The 17,919-nt window shown below is 37.8% G+C and overlaps 1 protein-coding gene across 1 annotated transcript in view; it reads right to left on the bottom strand.

Moving 5' to 3' along the window:
- The window catches only part of LOC100893899 (kinesin-like protein KIF13A), a 74,299-nt gene extending 59,591 nt beyond the window's left edge, over positions 1–14,708 (bottom strand). The window contains 4 exon segments of the mRNA XM_030974397.1: positions 2,024–2,081; positions 2,890–2,902; positions 14,133–14,217; positions 14,398–14,708. Coding sequence (XP_030830257.1) covers positions 2,024–2,081; positions 2,890–2,902; positions 14,133–14,217; positions 14,398–14,446 — 205 coding nt within the window. The 5' untranslated portion in view covers positions 14,447–14,708.
- Positions 14,709–17,919: the final 3,211 nt, after the last annotated feature.

Here is a 17,919-nt window from a genome sequence, read left to right as displayed (position 1 = left end):
TCATCGTATCTAGAGATGATTAGTATAAACATGTTTAACTCAACAGTTTTAAACACCTTTAAAGAAAATTTTCCGTGTGAACATCATTTATACGATGTTCGGATAGATACGAAGTTGCGATTCATATGCCCCTCAAAGCAGCGAAGTTCGTATCTAGAGAGCTTGACATTTTGTGTGTGAACGGTTTAAACGTGTTTAAACTGGATGGAGCGTGTGCTTTGTTTGATATGACCTGACCTTCAATGCGCAATGGCACTACTGCGCATTTTAAAAGCAGTAGTTAATCACAAAACGATTAACGATCGCACCGAAATTTCTGTGTGTGAATGATGTCGTATGTACAGCTGATTAGTTTAAAGCCCTATAAACTAATCATGTTCATAGAAGTTTAGCTGTGTGTCAAAAGGCTGACAGTGACATCAATGTATTTCACTGTATAAAACCAGGGCTCTCTTTAGGTTTACCAGAGCAATTATGGGGCTTTGGAGAGCTAATTTGCCCATGTTCCTGGGTATTTTTCCGCTGATGTAAATTAAGGGCAAGAAGTGTTAGTGGGGGAGAAAAAAATTGTGTGCACGTTATGAACTCCAATAAAAGCGTACTTGATGTTTAATAAGAGATACACATACATGTACAATGTATGTCAGGCACCGCTCATTCCATTTTTCTAAAGGCTTAATGAGTGAGCTTGTGTTCTCCGCTTGATATGCACTAAAATGCACCAATAAATTAACGGCTCAATTTGAACTACATGTACATTTACATGTAAATGAAAAAATGTGTACCTCAAACAATAATAAAGAAATCTTCAGTTTATTTCATCTCCTTTCATATTTTGACTACCCCTTCACCTACAGGTACACTCTCATTCTGCCTGAATATAATATCTGTCAATCTGTCAATCTTACCCTCCTATCATTACAAGTAATTCTCTCTATCCTTATGTTCCCTCTCCTCCCATCCCCTCGTCCCTCTTCCCTCCACCTATGAAGGTCTACATTTCAATCAATCGCAACTCTTTACAAAACAGGGCCCAGGTCTGCATGTTGCCCTCGATCAATAACACTACTTGATTATAGAACATTTCCAAACATGCTTCATCAATCACAGATTGAATTGACACTCTTGTTTACTGGGTTCGTGCCCACACACTTCAAGTGATCAGTTAGTTTTCACAAACTGGTAAATAAAGCTAAATGAATATGACTGCACGATTCAATGACACAAGCATTCAGAATCTTTCAACCATCACTTTCGACTGACTTTGGTTGCTTTAGCTGAATGTCAAGGATAAAGAATTCTAAACAGCAGTCTATACAGAATCATTTGAGCAAAACAACCAATGGACAAAATGGTCAGTAAAATGGAGGGAAAAAAGCTCTTCACACTGCTTGGTAATGGTAGGCACAGAAAGATAAAAATAGAAAGGAAGACCCAACATCCCATCGCATGCCTGCACACCATCCTGTGAGATACTTGTTAACTATGTACATGTAAATGAATGCCACGACCGACCGTTGTCTCGTAAAGCCCCTGGCTCAGGTATTAGGGTTGAATTTAGCATTCAATTAAAGCGGAACTCTGGACGGCCAGTGGCAGACAAATTATGAACTTGAACAATGAGGCCTGACTGATGGCTTATGACCTGGTATTGAGTACAATGTACTTCCAGTTCCAGATTTCTATTTCACTGAGCTACACAGAAGTCCCCCTCCTTCTTGCTCACTCTCTCTCTCTCTCTTTCTTCCCTTCCAATATATATTTCAATCTTGTTCTTTCTATCTCTCTCCTTCTGCTCCCCCTCCCTCTCTTTCCTTCTTTCCCTCTCTTTTTTTCTCTCTCTCTCTTTTTTTCCTCTCTATCCTTCCCTCCCTCTTTTTTTTTCTTTCTCCCTCTCCTTCCCTTCATTCCTCTATCAGGTTGGCAAACATGTACATTGTAAATTTGTATGTACAGTACATGTACATATTCTAACATTTGAAAAGAAAGTCACAACTGTAAACCACATAAACTGTATACTCACTTGCAAATTTCTTGTTCTTTTCATCCATGGAGAAGAAACAGTGATCGAATGCAAATGTCTGCAAAATAGAGATCAAACATAAATGCGATTCATACAATACAGTCAATGACTCAATGCAAACAATTAATAAATTTTAAAAAAAAGAATCAGCATACCAAGAACAATTACAGTGTAGTGATAGCAGGGAACAATTTTCCTCAAATTTTTTGATTAGCAATTTCAGCCGATGGATAAATATTTCAAATGAAACTCTGTACATTTCTATGGAAGAAAATTGCTACACAAAAGATATTTTGTATAGCAGTCATGCAAAAATGCATAGCAAATTGCGATGCGATACCAGGAAAATTATTCCCTGGATAGTAAAATATGTACAGTAAAGCAAATTAGATGCTAATAAAAACTTGATGATCTAAATTGAGATCAGATTTGTTCGCAATTCCTCCTGTACACTTGTACGTCCATTCCTAGATCCGGATTGGCGGATTCTCTCCCAGAATTAAGTTTTGTTTTGGACTCCTTCCAAGCTTGGAAACTGTTACAAAATAATGTGAAATAAATGTTTATACCCACCATCAGTATCACAAAATTTCACAATGATCTGTTCATCTTGAATTTACATCACCTATTTGTATATAGCACAAGTACAGCATTACAATAACAAATACATTTCCATTTCCATTGCTGAGGTCAGCACATATGAATGTAACTCATAAAGTAATTTAAAAAAGTGCACAAAAGAGAACAGTGTACAAGCATGTACAGTACTAATCAAAGAGAGTGGAAAAACAGTTTGCCTGTATTCATTGCACAAATGATAACAAAATAGTACTGGTAAATTCTATTTTACTAGTAAATATACTTACTCTTATGCCTTTCCTGTGTTGTGTATTCCAGGACAGGAAAATGGTAGAAAGATGGAAGAAATAAGAAAAAAATATTAATAAACAATTGTTAGGCTTTGTTTTACTTGGGCTAGTGTTGGCAATGTAATAAAAGACTTACACTGTATAATACAACTTGCATTACACCAATCGGTCTAGTTGTGTGACCGAAATGCTGACTACATGTACATGTTCTAGTTATTCTATCATAGAAACTTACATGCATCATCTATAAATATAGAAAGAACATCATTCCCTATAATGTTTCTCAAAATAAAGGGCCTACAATTTAGTGAGGAGACTACAGAGTCCTACAGTGTACAATAAAGAACAGGTACATTAAAGACAGTTGGGATAAAAAATAATGTATCATATTTTCAGTTACATGTATGATTGCCCTTGCATGTTCTAAGTTACAACATTCTCAGGGAGTCATGCTAGAGTCATCCTTTGACAAATCACGCAACCAATCAATCAGTCTGAGACTCTGACTCTGAGTAGACTACAACATGGATGGTGTATCCAGGGATCTTTCCAACTTGACAAATCATCAGTCTCAAATTGGCCCATCTCTGCAAAACACTGCCAATAGTCCGGCAGCCACTGAGCTACACCTCGTTTTGTTGAAATAAGTTTTTTTCTTGATGGATTCTGTTTCCTTAGACATTGCAGATGACCAAACAGAAAACTGGAGCTTTGTCAGTGTTGAGCAATTTAAGATATGGCCAAAAACAAAATGGCCGCCAAAATAGCCTATTTTCAGTAAAATTTGAATTATTTCATAATACATTACAAAATATTGGCAGAATGGTGTGCTTATAATTCATGAAGACCATTGTCAACACATTCTTGACGACCATACATGAACATAGATGACCATAGATGATCTAATTAGCATATTTTCCATTGTAATTGTTGCTAATTTGCATATTCAAAATGGCGGATAAATGCCAGCTGTTAAGTTAAGAATCACAATAAAATAGTATGATACTCATTTCTTTCGATCTTATGTTTTTAATTCTTAGAATAACCCACGTGTACCAATATACTTATGTCATACTCATTTGTCATTAATTACTAATTTAGATAATGGGAAAAAACAAAATGGCCACCAAAATGATAAATTTTAAGCAACATTTGCCATAAGTATTATACATTACGGAAATTGGCAGAGTAGTATACTGGTACTTCGTGAATCAGAGATGAATTGATTTGGATATTTCACTTTAGGCTGTTGTATGTTTGCTCATTTACATATTCAAAATGGCGGCAATGTTAGTTTATCACACAATTTCTATCAATAGTCTATAGTAATAAACATTTGTTTTCACAATAGGTTTGAATTCCTAAAATACCATTTCGTGAAAAATGATAATTTGATCACTCTTCTTTCATGAATGTGTTACCATTTTATAGCGATATTAGGAATTTTACCTTCACAATTCATCTTGTACGCAATTCTTTTAAGGATACGCCTTTTCTTCCTTTGCTGAACTGAGCCCACGCATCACTGTCATTTTGATTTACATTTTTTTGCTGCCAGAGTCTGATCATTTAGACATCGCACGGATGCATGGCACGCACAGAACATTGTGCAAGCTAATTTGGCTTTGTTGCATCCACATCCTGATGATTTGCATGGGTTGTCACTTGCACAATTGCAACGTATAAGTCTCGGTATGTTTGCAGGTGCAAGTTTCACATTTGGTGGAATGGTTACCGGGATGATTGACTTTGTTGCTTCATCTTTCACGTAACCAAATGCAGTGGGATCCAATGTCCATGGATTCAATTCCGAAGCACTCTTCCAAATCCATGTTTGAAGATGGGCACGCTTAACATTATCTCTGAAAGCTTCAGTTGTTGGTGGCATTGCAGCAAGATTTGGAGTGTGGTAGCTCCTGCTTTCCCGACCCGTGTAGTCCACACATTCAGTCGGGCATCTGACAGTGTCGTAGCCTTGGGTTGTCCATATCATGATGTTATGAGCGCTGTTGCATCTTTCATCACATCGGCCATATCTGTATGTCTCCAATCGATGGCGATGGGAACCCATTTTTCTGCCGCAGCACTTTTAGTAAAGTTCCTTTGCAAACTCCAAAATGTGCACCAACAGTATCACAACCTGTCAATGGGCGACCTGCTAACATAAGGGATGATAAGGGATGATGTCTCTGTGTCTGTCCACTGTGGCATGTATATCGAATACAGAACTGTCTCTGATGGGCGACTCCATTATCAAGGGTGACTGAAGGCCTTGCTTTTGGTAGAAATATGAAGCAGAAGAACATAGACATCTGTGTCTTCTGCAAGCACCCTGATGGATCGTCCTTCATCTGCAAGCATGATAGCCTGCTGCACAATAATCACATCAGCCTCCTCATGATATGTGGCCATATCGTGCCATTGGATTGGAACACCACCTGGACCTAGTTGAACAGGAGTGCCATCTTGGCTGGTGATCACAAGCTTGTGTTTTATGATGAAACCTGCATCGCCTTACAGATGTTGACAAATGATGTTAATCAACTGTTTCTTGTTCTCTGTGACTGTCAGAGTCAGTTTCTGAGACGGAAGGGATAAAGTTGGACTCAGTTGGAAAACTCTGCAACCATCATTGCCTCTCGATATCCTGGTTGTACACTTGGTACTGTAATCATTGACCTGTCAAAGACCAAGTACACACCACCGGATTTTAGTCTCTCTTCAATCTTGCCTTTGAATTTTGATACAAAGTCCATCACTGTTGGTTGTCGTGTTGGTGATGATGAAGGCCAATTATGGGATCCAAAGGAGAGCACATCCATCGATCATTCTACACGTTTCTTCAAGTATCGCGTGTCTAGCTGATACTTCAACCTTTGTCTCTGGTTCTTCAAAGCGGCCTTGGACTTCGAGATATCCATATCTCCAGACTCATCAAACAGAGCTGTAGGAACTGGCGACAGCTCGCATGACATTACATCATGAAATTCAACATCTCTGGAACTTGGTTGTAGACCTATCACGCGAGAGTATATCAACTTGGTATCGTATACCTTGGAATCGCCTATGTCACTTCTGACAATTGATTTCTTCATGACAGCCATGGTTTGAACTTTCTTCGAAATTGTGTCGTAGAAACCTCCAGGCAATTTCCGTTCAAATTCACCCATTTGCTAAGCACCAGTTTCAACTACTCTGTCAACATTCATTGATTCAGGAGCGATCTGTCCATTGACCACATTGATATTGTTCGCTGGGTGCTTCTTTGGGTCCATTGGATCGATGCTCACATCCAGTTTTCTGCGCAACCAGTCTCTGTCACCTTGGTCTGCAGATATCCTTCTTCTTTGTGCACTGTTTTAGAACTAGCGGACTTGTCTCTCAGAGTTGGAACGTCTTCCACAAGTCTGATACATATGTGCAAGCTAAGGGCCCATGCATGTCTTGAGAGTTTCTGGCTTTAGAGTGATGCCAATCACACCAGCTTCACCATGCCCATGTCGCTCCATATGCCATTCCATAAGCCTTGAGTACGTGTGTCTCATCACATGAGACCCTTTCATGGAATACTGGAGTGCATCTCCTGGTAGGGCTTCCATGCGTCGAAGGTAGAATAACTGATATCGCGCGTAGTTAACATGTCCCGACGCAAAGAAGCAGGGCATCATAAGCCTCACTACCTCCAGGTGTAGAGGCCAATCACTTTAATTCTCGTTCAGCCCGTACATAGAGCATCATTATCAGTACTGGTTTGATCAGGTTGTACCTCTACTGCAACCCTGTACAGTTGTTGATCTGCAGTGAAGACAGTGAAACATTGACCAGTTTTCTCTGTTTAACTGCTGTGATTTGCTCATGGCTATTATTATTGTGTCTGGATGTGCTGGTGGCATATTAATCAACGATAGATACACTGCTTTAGTTTTTGGTTGTGTGGCTTCTCCTTGATTGCGACACAAATGCGTATTATATCCATTGAATTCAGGACAGTTATCATGCTGCACAACATCTGTCAAGAATCTGAGGTCACATTCATTAGGTCTCTGTCCAGAAACCATATGAGCGAGAACATTAAGTGGTGGAACTTGGTTCTTGACAGGTGGCATATCTGGTTTTCTTGGACTATTGTATCTCATGATGTCAAGCTTGTAGTCAATATCTCTAGACATCTCAGCCTTCTTCAGTTGTGAAATATCTTGCTGATCATCATGGTGCATGCTTGTATCTGGCTGGGTCATGAGAACTGCAAGGGAAGTTGTCAACTATGATCTGAAAAAGACCATCTTCAGCACTTGATAATGCTGTCAGTTCAGTGTTTTTCCCTGCCTCTACAGCTGCACACTTCTTGAATCGTAGCAGTTCATCATAGATGTGTGTATGTTCAACAGGGTATCTCTACAAATACATTTGCTTTGAGATTATAGGCTACATCAATTTGCTTTAATTAAAAAAAGGCGTTTATGTGTATACATTGATTGCTTGTTATCGAAGTAGAAATCGCAAACAGCCAATCTCTTGTATACTTTTTTTATGAATCACCCTGTATAAATGTATAAATTGCTCTGCCATCTAAAACCACGTTTAGAATTATCAAAATATATATCATATATATCATATCTGGTTAAATAAAATCAGAAAAGCGTTCTTAATGCAGCAGTAAAGCATGACAAAGTAGACATTTTCACATATTCTTAAAGCAGAAAACGTCATTTCGGCGGCCATTTTGTTTTTGCTTATAATCACAAATTGCTAAAGGCGATATGATGATAGGCGACATGAATTAGCTTCAATTAAAATGCAGCTTATAAACATCACAAAATATGTTGCCTGAGTGTGTATACATTGATTGCTTGTTATCGAAGTAGAAATCACAAACAGCCAGTCTCTTGTACACTTTTTTATGAATCACCCTGTATAAATAATGTATAAATTGGGCTCTGCCATCTAAAATAATATTTAGAATTATCAAAATATGTATCATATATATCATATCTGGTAAAAAAATCAGAAAAGGGTTCTAAATGCAGGAATAAAACATGACAAAGTATACATTTTCACATATTTTTAGAGGAGAAAACGCCATTTTGGCGGCCATTTTGTTTTTGCTTATATCTTAAATTGCTCAAGGCTGACAGAGCTCCAGTTTTTTGCTTGTTCACAGTGGATACCTAGACAATCAGAATCCATTAAAAAAAAAACTTATTTCACCAAAACAAGGTTAGGCCCCAAATCCGGGTTTGGCTGCCGGACTACAAGCTTTATCCTACAAATCAAAGATCAAGGCTGAACTTCTATTGAACTTTCTCAAGCTTTCCCCCGCTTCATCTCAAACTGTTACCCCCCCCCCCCCCCTAGCCCTCCTCTCTTCATCCATTTCTTCCCTCAAACTTTCCCCACCTATTACCAATTTGTCATCATGCGCTGCATGAATACCTTCCAAATATTAGCTTGTCAACCTAATAAGTATATCTCTACAATTTGAATGCAGAAAATGGGAAATGAGAAATTGCAGGGCCTTTTTATCGAAGTCCAACCCAGCCCTGATTGAAAAGATCTGTCAATGAGGTCGTTGAGGGGAAATAAAAGCAATCATTGGTTTCCTGGGCAGGCTATGAACCACTCATCTATTGTTAGCGCAACAATGGACTTCCTTCAACACCTTGCTACATGTACATGTACAGTAAGAGCAATAAAGACCCAATATTAACTGTGATCAGCAGGAAATTGTATCGAGGCTTTGTGTAGGGAAGTTTTTTTAATATCTGGCCTTCGGCCTTCATATCGAGTTTGGTCTCATAAACTTGCCCTTTTACACCAAGTTTGCAGTTGTGGACACTACTGTACATGAGCATACATGTACATTGTATGACAGTAATATAGGCCAATACGATAATTGACATACTGTACATAACAGTACGGGATGTACATGTACAATGTATGTGTCTACTGTACACATTTGTTTACATTGATGGGGAGGTACAGTTAGCCAAAATGTACAATGTACACAGAAGCTAAAACTAGGTGACTGTAAATATTTTAAACAAACCCCACATCTATAATACCTGAACAAAAAAGAGTTTGCACAATGTATTTAGAGATTTTGCTCAACCCTTTTGTGAGTTCTTTGCTCATACTAGTCTCCCTGGCCTCTCAATGAAAGTCTTCTGGTGCTTGAACTGCAGACAATTCATACATGTGTAGGCCTCATATTTCAGACTTGAGAATTTGCTTCTGGGTGGCAAATTTTCAACGAAAACCCACCTTCATACATGTACATGACAATAGGTTTCTTTTCAATGTGGAACATATTTATCATGTACCCCACTGCAAAAAACTCAAGTTTCAATAGAAATGTTTTGAGAAGGGTTTAAGATTCTTCTTATTATTTTGAATCGAATTACAATATTTTTTCTCAGTCTCAGTTAATTGACGTTTTAAAGGAAAAGGGTCCCACTTTAAATTTGTTTTGATGTCTTTATTACTGCCTAATGGTTTGAAGATTTACAGTATAAAAGTATTTCAGTCATCTTCCCATTAAAAAAATGTAATGCCGCGCAATGTACATTGTAGGTCTACTAAAGGCTCAAGAATCAATACAGCCTTCAAAATTGAAATCTTTCACAATCACATTTAATTAGCAACTATTTTTGCTATGTATAAAAACATTAAACTACATGTGTACACTACAGTGCACGCAGAATATACATGAATGATCTTACACATATATTTCTATATTTATGTACAATGTACAATGTAGACCCTCATACAGATTACTGCACAAGCCTACAATATAAACATTTATTCAGTTGTATTATTATCACATCTGTTCTTTTTAACTGTCCCTTGCACAGTTGCACCAACTCCCAACGGAGTCATTTGACCATCTGTTGATTTATTATAAATTTATGTCAACAGTAGGCCTACACATCTGATCGTGTGGAAAGAATGTCAACAAACCAACCAATGAACCGTCCTACATGCATACATGTAATGCAATTACAAAAGGCTATTTTTGTAATGAAACCCAGTTATAATGCATGCGTCTTTGTGAAGTGCCTCGAAAGTCAAAACCAACTATTTCCTTCACCTGTAACAAATAATGTTGACAGTCAAGATGCAAATTGCAAACAGTATTTGTTGCCAGGTACCTGTAGGACAAACATTATGGCAAGCCCTACCTAACAACTCATTATCCCTACCTAACTACATACATGTATACAGTTTGCATTTTGACTATTGAAATACAATTACTCTTAAAGGTAAAGACCAGTATTGGAAACGCCCCAATTTCAAAAAATGAAATGGAAGCTCTCATTACCAATCATGTGAAAGAATATGTTTTGACTAATACATGATGATAAAAAATTTGCCGGGAAACCGCCTACTATTCATATATTTGGTAAATTTGTTTCTCTCATGGTCTGTGAGAGATATAGGGTAGTCCCATATACATCTTTCTGTGTATAGTGCTTGTAACTTTACGAAGAATGGGCCAAATTTCTTATCATTTTGATGATTCCAGAACCTTGCAGATGCTACAGTGTAGATGCTAGATGATCAACCTTTTCTGATCGATTCCACAACGTTTCTTTCACAATGCAATCGCATGACCATAACTGGTCTTTACCTTTAAAAGGTGAATGAAATAATTTGTATTGAGGCACTTCACGAAGACGTACAAATGTACTGTACATGTACAGTACGCATCAACATTTGGCTACATTACAAAAATGGTCATTACTGAAGGTCAACGGACTATTACTGAAGGTCAATGGCCTTCACAACACATAGAAGTACAATAGACTGTATTGGGGCAATAACCCTTTCTTTTCAGCAATACAGACAGAACACCTGAATAGACATTGTGGTATATAGCATTTATGAATTACAGTAAAACAACAGAGCCCAAGTCTCACCCTGCATTCACACTACAAGAATTCATCGTATATATGTATGTGTATTACTATACAATAAGTAACATTTTTCCTAGTCTGAACGTTTATGAAGAAACAATGTATAATGAAACGTTGTATAGTGAAACGCATCTTTGAGAGTCATGTACATGTAGTCTATTTGAATGAAAACTTGATTTAAAAAAAATCATGATCTGGTTGCACTCTGAACGTCATATCGGACAAAAGTTGTATACAACACGGCGGGCTTATCCTTAGCATGCACTGATGACTTGCCAGCTGTCATATCGATGGACCTCTTTCAAAATAGTTTTTATAAAAATATGATGTTTTGATCCAGTCTGTTTGCCCCTCTTGCTTTACGTGTACAGTACATGTACATTTCTTTACGTAAGTTTCGTATAAATTTACTGTAGTCTGAACAGGCCACCCATTTATTATATTTGAAAACATTCATAGGAAATTGACCTTTCCCTCACACCACACCACTGACCAGAGAGGGACACAATAGAACATAGAGTGAATAAAGGGCAAAAAGTTGACCAAAGGAGCTGTCAATTGTCCAGCGTACAATGTACTCCAGACAGTAATGAAAAGGTTTGATGCCCCAGGTATTGATTTGAAGCCCTATTGTCTTCATAATGGTCAAACCTGACCAGCCCTATCTAAGCCCTCAATGATCTGAGAGGATAGAGAAGGAGATAATCTGCTAGGGTAGACTGTAGAGACATGTACATGTACATGAATGATCAATTATGGCCTACATACATGTACATGTACATGTACCGGTATGTTACAGTACAATGTACATGTATGTGCACAGGGTGTTCACAATTCACAAGGGGGTGTTTCACAAAGATCCCATTAAGTTGAACTTAATCTCTAAGTTGTGCTTAACAGTTTATATGGAAAGCCGCATCTGTGAAAATATTTTGTAAGTTATTTTAAAAGGCATAAAATGTTGATTCAAATCATTCATGGAGATGTCATGTTCTTGATGTGGAATTTATGACAAGTCTAAAATACTTAAAATTTTGCTTTTGAATAACAAGGTTACAAATGGCTCTCCATAATTTTTAAAGTCCAACTTAGAGTTAAGTTGGACTTAGGATCTTTGTGAAACATCCCATTAGTATTTGTTCATTTACAATACTGCAAAGAGTGAGGTTACAGTGTATAATGATAAGAAAAGATTTTTAATTTTCTTTAATTTTTTATTAGCTATTTCATTGTTTTTTAAATTAACCACTTGGTTGAAATGATTAACAACTCCATTTTTAGACAATAATTTCATCAGCCGTTTATTGTAATAAATTTATGTTTATACATGGATAGTAATTTGTCATATCATCAAATATTAATTAGTAAATACAGTAAAAAATACACCTGTATTGTAGTACATTGTAAGTTGTAAATGGTATACTGTACATTCTGTCAGAATGCCTGTACTTTGCCAGTGGATCTTAAACAACTCACAATAATAATAATGAAGAGTTGATGACTGGATATCAATCTACAGTCAAGTACCTGTATAGGCCTACATTCTTGGTGGGGCGATCCAACTTTGTAGGTGAACTACAGTACAGTATATTAAAACAGGGTCACAATTTACTGTCACCAGTGGAAATAAGGACTTCCTGTATCAGCTGTTAAAGGAAAATCCTACCCTAATACTGCTGATAGCAAACAATTCTAAAAGAAAGCACAAATATCAGAGAAGCAGATTGGTGAAAATTTTTTAACAAATTCTAATAAGAAATTTTGATTTATTTTTAAAGTTGTAATCACTATACGTATGGGCACTTCAAATTGGCAGTCACTGTGATGTATGTATGTACAACTTTCTCATATTTTCCAACACACAAAATGACTATAAAAAAATTCTTCAATATGTATGACTCGGATATATATATACTTTTTTGTTCGAGGACCTGCTGTGATATACTTGCCATAAAATAGTTGGATTAGTGCCCGAAGGGTGGGGCTTTGTGTAAATTTCATATCACATGTACTTACAGTGTATATATTCCTGTTCATATTTTTCACACAGAAAGATCAAGGTAATTCCTTATTGGTAATGTATTCATTATTCCAACCAATCCACAATGAATTATGAGAGTGTCTCATTCAAACATTGTGAATTGCGGCTGTGTTAAAGAGAACACAAATGTACATTTACAATGAGATTAAAAAAAAAAAAGGTGCTACATAACAAGTAGCCACTCAGGAAACCATCAGTATGTGGGGCTACAGTTAATTTTGACTGCAGTTGCCAAGATAACAAGGTATAGGCCTACTTCAGAATAAGCAACAACATTAAAGGTAAAGACCAGTTATGGTCATGCGATTGCATTGTGAAAGAAACGTTGTGGAATCGATCAGAAAAGGTTGATCATCTAGCATCTAGCATCTGCAAAGTTCTGGAATCATCAAAATGATAAGAAATTTGGCCCATTCTTCGTAAAGTTACAAGCACTATACACAGAAAGATGTATATGGGACTACCCTATATCTCTCACAGTCCATGAAAGAAACAAATTTACCAAATATATGAGTTAGTAGGCGGTTTCCCGGCAAATTTGTTATCATCATGTATTAGTCAAAACATATTCTATCACATGATTGGTAATGAGAGCTTCCATTTCATTTTTTTAAATTGGGGCGTTTCCAATACTGGTCTTTACCTTTAAGGGGGGGGGGGGACTTTGACTTTTACAGAAGTATGCAATATCTTGGTTGATGATGTTCAATGTTTACTTGCCTGTTGTGGGAAATTACCATAGTATTGTTGTCTGGTGTACCAAGTTATAGACTATGAACATAGACTGTGAATGTAAAGTAGCATGTCATTTGGGCCTAGACTAAGTAATGATAAAATTAAACCCGAGTTTAAGGGCAAGCTTTTACTTTTAGATTTGTTTGCCTTTAAAAAAGTTAAAAATGCAAAATAGAGTGAACAATGAACACTCTACTGGTTAAGTTTATTCTCCACCCACACACAAAACTTATGATGCAGCATACAATGGATCAAACAGTATTTACAAATTCCAGTTACCCAACCAACTGCATCATGCAATCAGCCGTTAATTAAACTAGTACTAGTTATCGTTATCCCACACAGTTCATTAAAAAAAGGCATTAACAAAACTGAAAATTCTGACATCATGAAGGTGGTCATTGAATGGATTTTAATCTATACATCCTCAGACAAAATGAGTATAAGATGTCAGATTTTTCTGTCAAATTCATAAACTGTGCAGATAAGAAAAGGAGGGGGTTTCTCATCACATGCGCACCCGGCCAAAGCCCGGGGACACGCCTACTTACCTATCCGATGATTTACCCGTGACCGGGTGCAAGACCGTCTGGTTGTTCTCCATATCCACGCAGCATTTCGTCTGCAAGTCGAGCTCTGAAACAAAAATAAACATATTAAGATAAAGCAATAATAAATTATTCATGTAACCACCAAACCAAAATCAAATTAAGATATAAAACACAATTCGTATAGAATCTTGATTCCATATTTTTTACGGATCATTCATTCTGACTTCGATCTAACTGTTACTGTTAGATCTAATTCATTTCTCACCTCGACGATTGAATGGCCGAACACGCACCGCCACATTTACTTTTGACATGGTTGCGATTTACAAGCCGTTTTCCACGAATCCAACGTGATTCTTCCCAGCTATTTGTCAGAATATAGTAACCTGATGCCTTCCATAGAATAAAATCCGAAAATAATTCCAATTACGGTGTAGAATAGGTCATAATCCAAGCTTCGACGTGTGTCTAGTCTGGTCGCCCAATCGTGATCACAGGTAGTTTCCTCACAATCAATACCGTACGTGAGATATGGCGCGCGGAGCGGCCGGAATCTTCGCGGGCCGGGGCGAAACGTAACTGTACTGTGCATGCATATACATGTAGTACTGAGCTAGTTAGCGAGGTCTTTTCTTGTTGACATTATAATGTAGACATCGCAAGCTGGCGCTATTAAAGAATTTGAAAGGTAGCATTCTCCTCTTACTCTTTCCTCGTTAGACCCCGGTTTCGGACTAGAAAGAAAGAAGAGAAGAAAGAAAGTCAGTAAAAAAAGAAAAAGAAAGGAAGACATGATACTAAGAATGATAATAATTTATATATAATTTATGGTAGGCCTAAATATTTATTTTCTTTCTTAATTTTTCACTTGTTCGAATATGTATAGTGACATTAATTTATTTGAAATAACTTCTCTAAAAGTGCCGTTAACAATATAAAAAATGTCAATACATTTTTCATACAAATTATACATGGGCAAAAGCATTGAACTATAGGACAGAAAATACGTAATACTCTGAAATAGAGGACTGAGAATAACCCACACCACTTCACACTCTGGGCACTTCGCCTCATCGTCGAGTAACGGTCCTCCTCCGGGTCCTCCTCCTTCTTATTCTCATTCTAATTCTCCTCCTCCTCTTCTTCTTTCTTCTTCTTCTTCTTCTTCTTCTTCTTCTTCTTCTTCTTCTTCTTTTTCTTTTTCTTTTTCTTTTTCTTCTTCTTCTTATTCTTCTTCTTCTTCTTTTTCTTCTTCTTCTTCTTCTTCTTCTTCTTCTTCTTCTTCTTCTTCTTCTTCTTTTTTTTTTCTTCTTCTTCCGACTCTTCTATACTTGATCTTTGCAGAACAATACAAACGCATTCTAAAGATAATAATCTGATATGACTTGCATCCTTATGGTATAGATCATTTCTTTTCTTTTTCTCTGCCCTGTAGATTTCATATATTGTATTGGTTTAATGTTCAGTGAATATTTTTGAGAATATTTTCGTTTCAAGAGATGTTATCAAACATTGCTGTAGCATTTTACATTTTTTAATAATGGAAAAATGCAACATGTTCCGTTTTGTTTGTAAATAAGCTTTCGGGTTTTCATGGGCCATCCTGCAACTTAATTATCATTATTTTGTTGTTTTTTAAATTATTTTCCCCTCGTCTTTTGTACCACTCTATTTTGATTCTATGTATATTTGAGCTCCGAAATCGAATCAAATTAAAACATAATTAGTTGTTATAAAGTGTATCATTTTTTAATTATGTATTCTCTTACAACAATCATAATGGCATGAGACGACCCCGTGGAATGTGGAATGTATTATATTCCATTACTTGTATCTAATTTGAAATTTTATCATAATATTATTAGTAAGTCATACAAACAATATCTTTTAATGATTATGTACTGATTGTGTAATGGAGTGACCAGGCAAATAGATTTCCCGCTAGTGAAATGAAGGTTGTGGTTACTTGTGGTAACTTCAGAGGCTCAACAATGCGATATGATTATATAGCCATAACTTACCATTTTCCCATTTTTTTTCTTCTAAAAAAGTCAGGGGGGGGGTGGGAGAGGGTCCCCTGTAAATTTCTGGCGGGGGTCGTATACTCGCCGTTCGGTTGTTTTGATACCAAATAAATTTGACCAATCGCGCAGCGTCATAAATCACCGTGCCAAATTACTGTCAATTCACGGATAATATGTGAAAAGTGACAACTTTATTCAATTCAAGATTAGAAAGCCTTTTGACATTCAAACATCATACCTCTATCTGTATGCCAAGTTTCAGAATTTAAAGTCACTCAATGGATAAGATCCCAGGAAGGGGGGGGGGGGGTGGGGGGGGGGGGGGGACTACCCCCCCCCATCAGCTAAGCAGTGGCGGATCCAGGGGGGGGGGGGCCCGGGGGGCCCGGCCCCCCCCCCCTTGAGAAAAAAATCATGCAAAATCACGTGATTTTTACCTTTTTTGGGGGTTGGCCCCCCCCCCCGCGCTCAAGGGGGGGGGGGGGGTGCAAATTGAAATTTTTTTGAAGATCAAAAAAAAAAAATGTGCTCACTACCCCCCCCCCCCCCCCCCCCCCCCCCCCCCCCCCCCCACTGAGCGAATTTTTGGCCGGCGCGTTTTTCAAATTTTCGGGAGCAAAAAAAAAAAAAAAAAAAAAATTGTGCTCTGTACCCCCCCCCCCCTCCCCCCCCCCCCACTGAGCGACATTTCGGCCGGCGCGATTTTCAAATTTCCGGGAGCAAAATAATAAAAAAATTTGGGCCCCCTCCCCTAAGAAATCCTGGATCCGCGCCTGCAGCTAAGACCCCCGAAAAACAAGGCCTTTGATAGTCGAGAGACTAAAGACGAACGGAAAAGCTTACGTTTTAATGGGCATAATTTTTAGGATTTGCTTGGGTTATGAACAACCTGAATTGCTCTGATAGTTCAAACCTGCATAAATCCCTCCTCCAAGGAGAATCGCTACAATGCACAGACAAGTACAAAAAAAAAAAGACTGGGGCATACACATGGACAGGTCGGGGGCTTACCCCTTGTTATGCCCCGTTACACTTTTCTTTGTTTTGAGATTCTTTTCGTTTATTTCTTCACCTTTTCACTTTTTTCTCTAAATTACTGGTCAGATTTTCAGCCGCTGCCCTTCCCTGAGTGTTTCTAGCCCCCCCCCCCCGGGTCGCGGTCACCATCCATGATAACAGCGGGCCTTTCTGCAATCTCTCCGCGCTCGACCCAGGTCAGATTAGCCACCCCCCTGCCTCGTTTTGTTTTCATTTTATAGATCCGCGCCTGACCAGAACACCAATCATTAGTCATCTAAACATACATAATATTCACCTTATTACACTATGAACATGACTGCAAAAAAGCGGACAAAATATACATTTCCTCAGGTAGACAAAGGAACATCCCTTCACTGCTATAGAACAGGTGTACATGCATATTCACCTGTTCTACACATTTTTGCATAATAGCAGAGAAGGGATGTTCCTTTGTCTACCTAAGGAACTGTATATTTTGTCCGCTCTCTTTGTCCGTCATATTCATAGTGTTATTTATTTCTCTGAGGTCATTTCGCAGCATGTCAATAGAAGGCCTATGAGAAGGCTATAATCCGGAGAAGACCCTACCGTATTTGGGCATTTACGCGCAGCATATTTTGTATTTTTTTTCTTTCTTTTGCCCAACCCCCTTCTGAGAACAGCTGATTGGTTCCAAATGACGTATTCCGAGGGCTTTACCACCTATTTAAGTAGCATTGATATCCCACAATGCATGTATGTTC

The sequence above is a fragment of the Strongylocentrotus purpuratus genome, unplaced genomic scaffold (assembly GCF_000002235.5).
Source record: "Strongylocentrotus purpuratus isolate Spur 01 unplaced genomic scaffold, Spur_5.0 spur5_scaffold_7, whole genome shotgun sequence".
Lineage (NCBI taxonomy): Eukaryota > Metazoa > Echinodermata > Echinoidea > Camarodonta > Strongylocentrotidae > Strongylocentrotus > Strongylocentrotus purpuratus.
The sequence above is the reverse complement of the archived record's forward strand: the minus strand, read 5'-3'. Positions and strand labels throughout refer to the sequence as shown.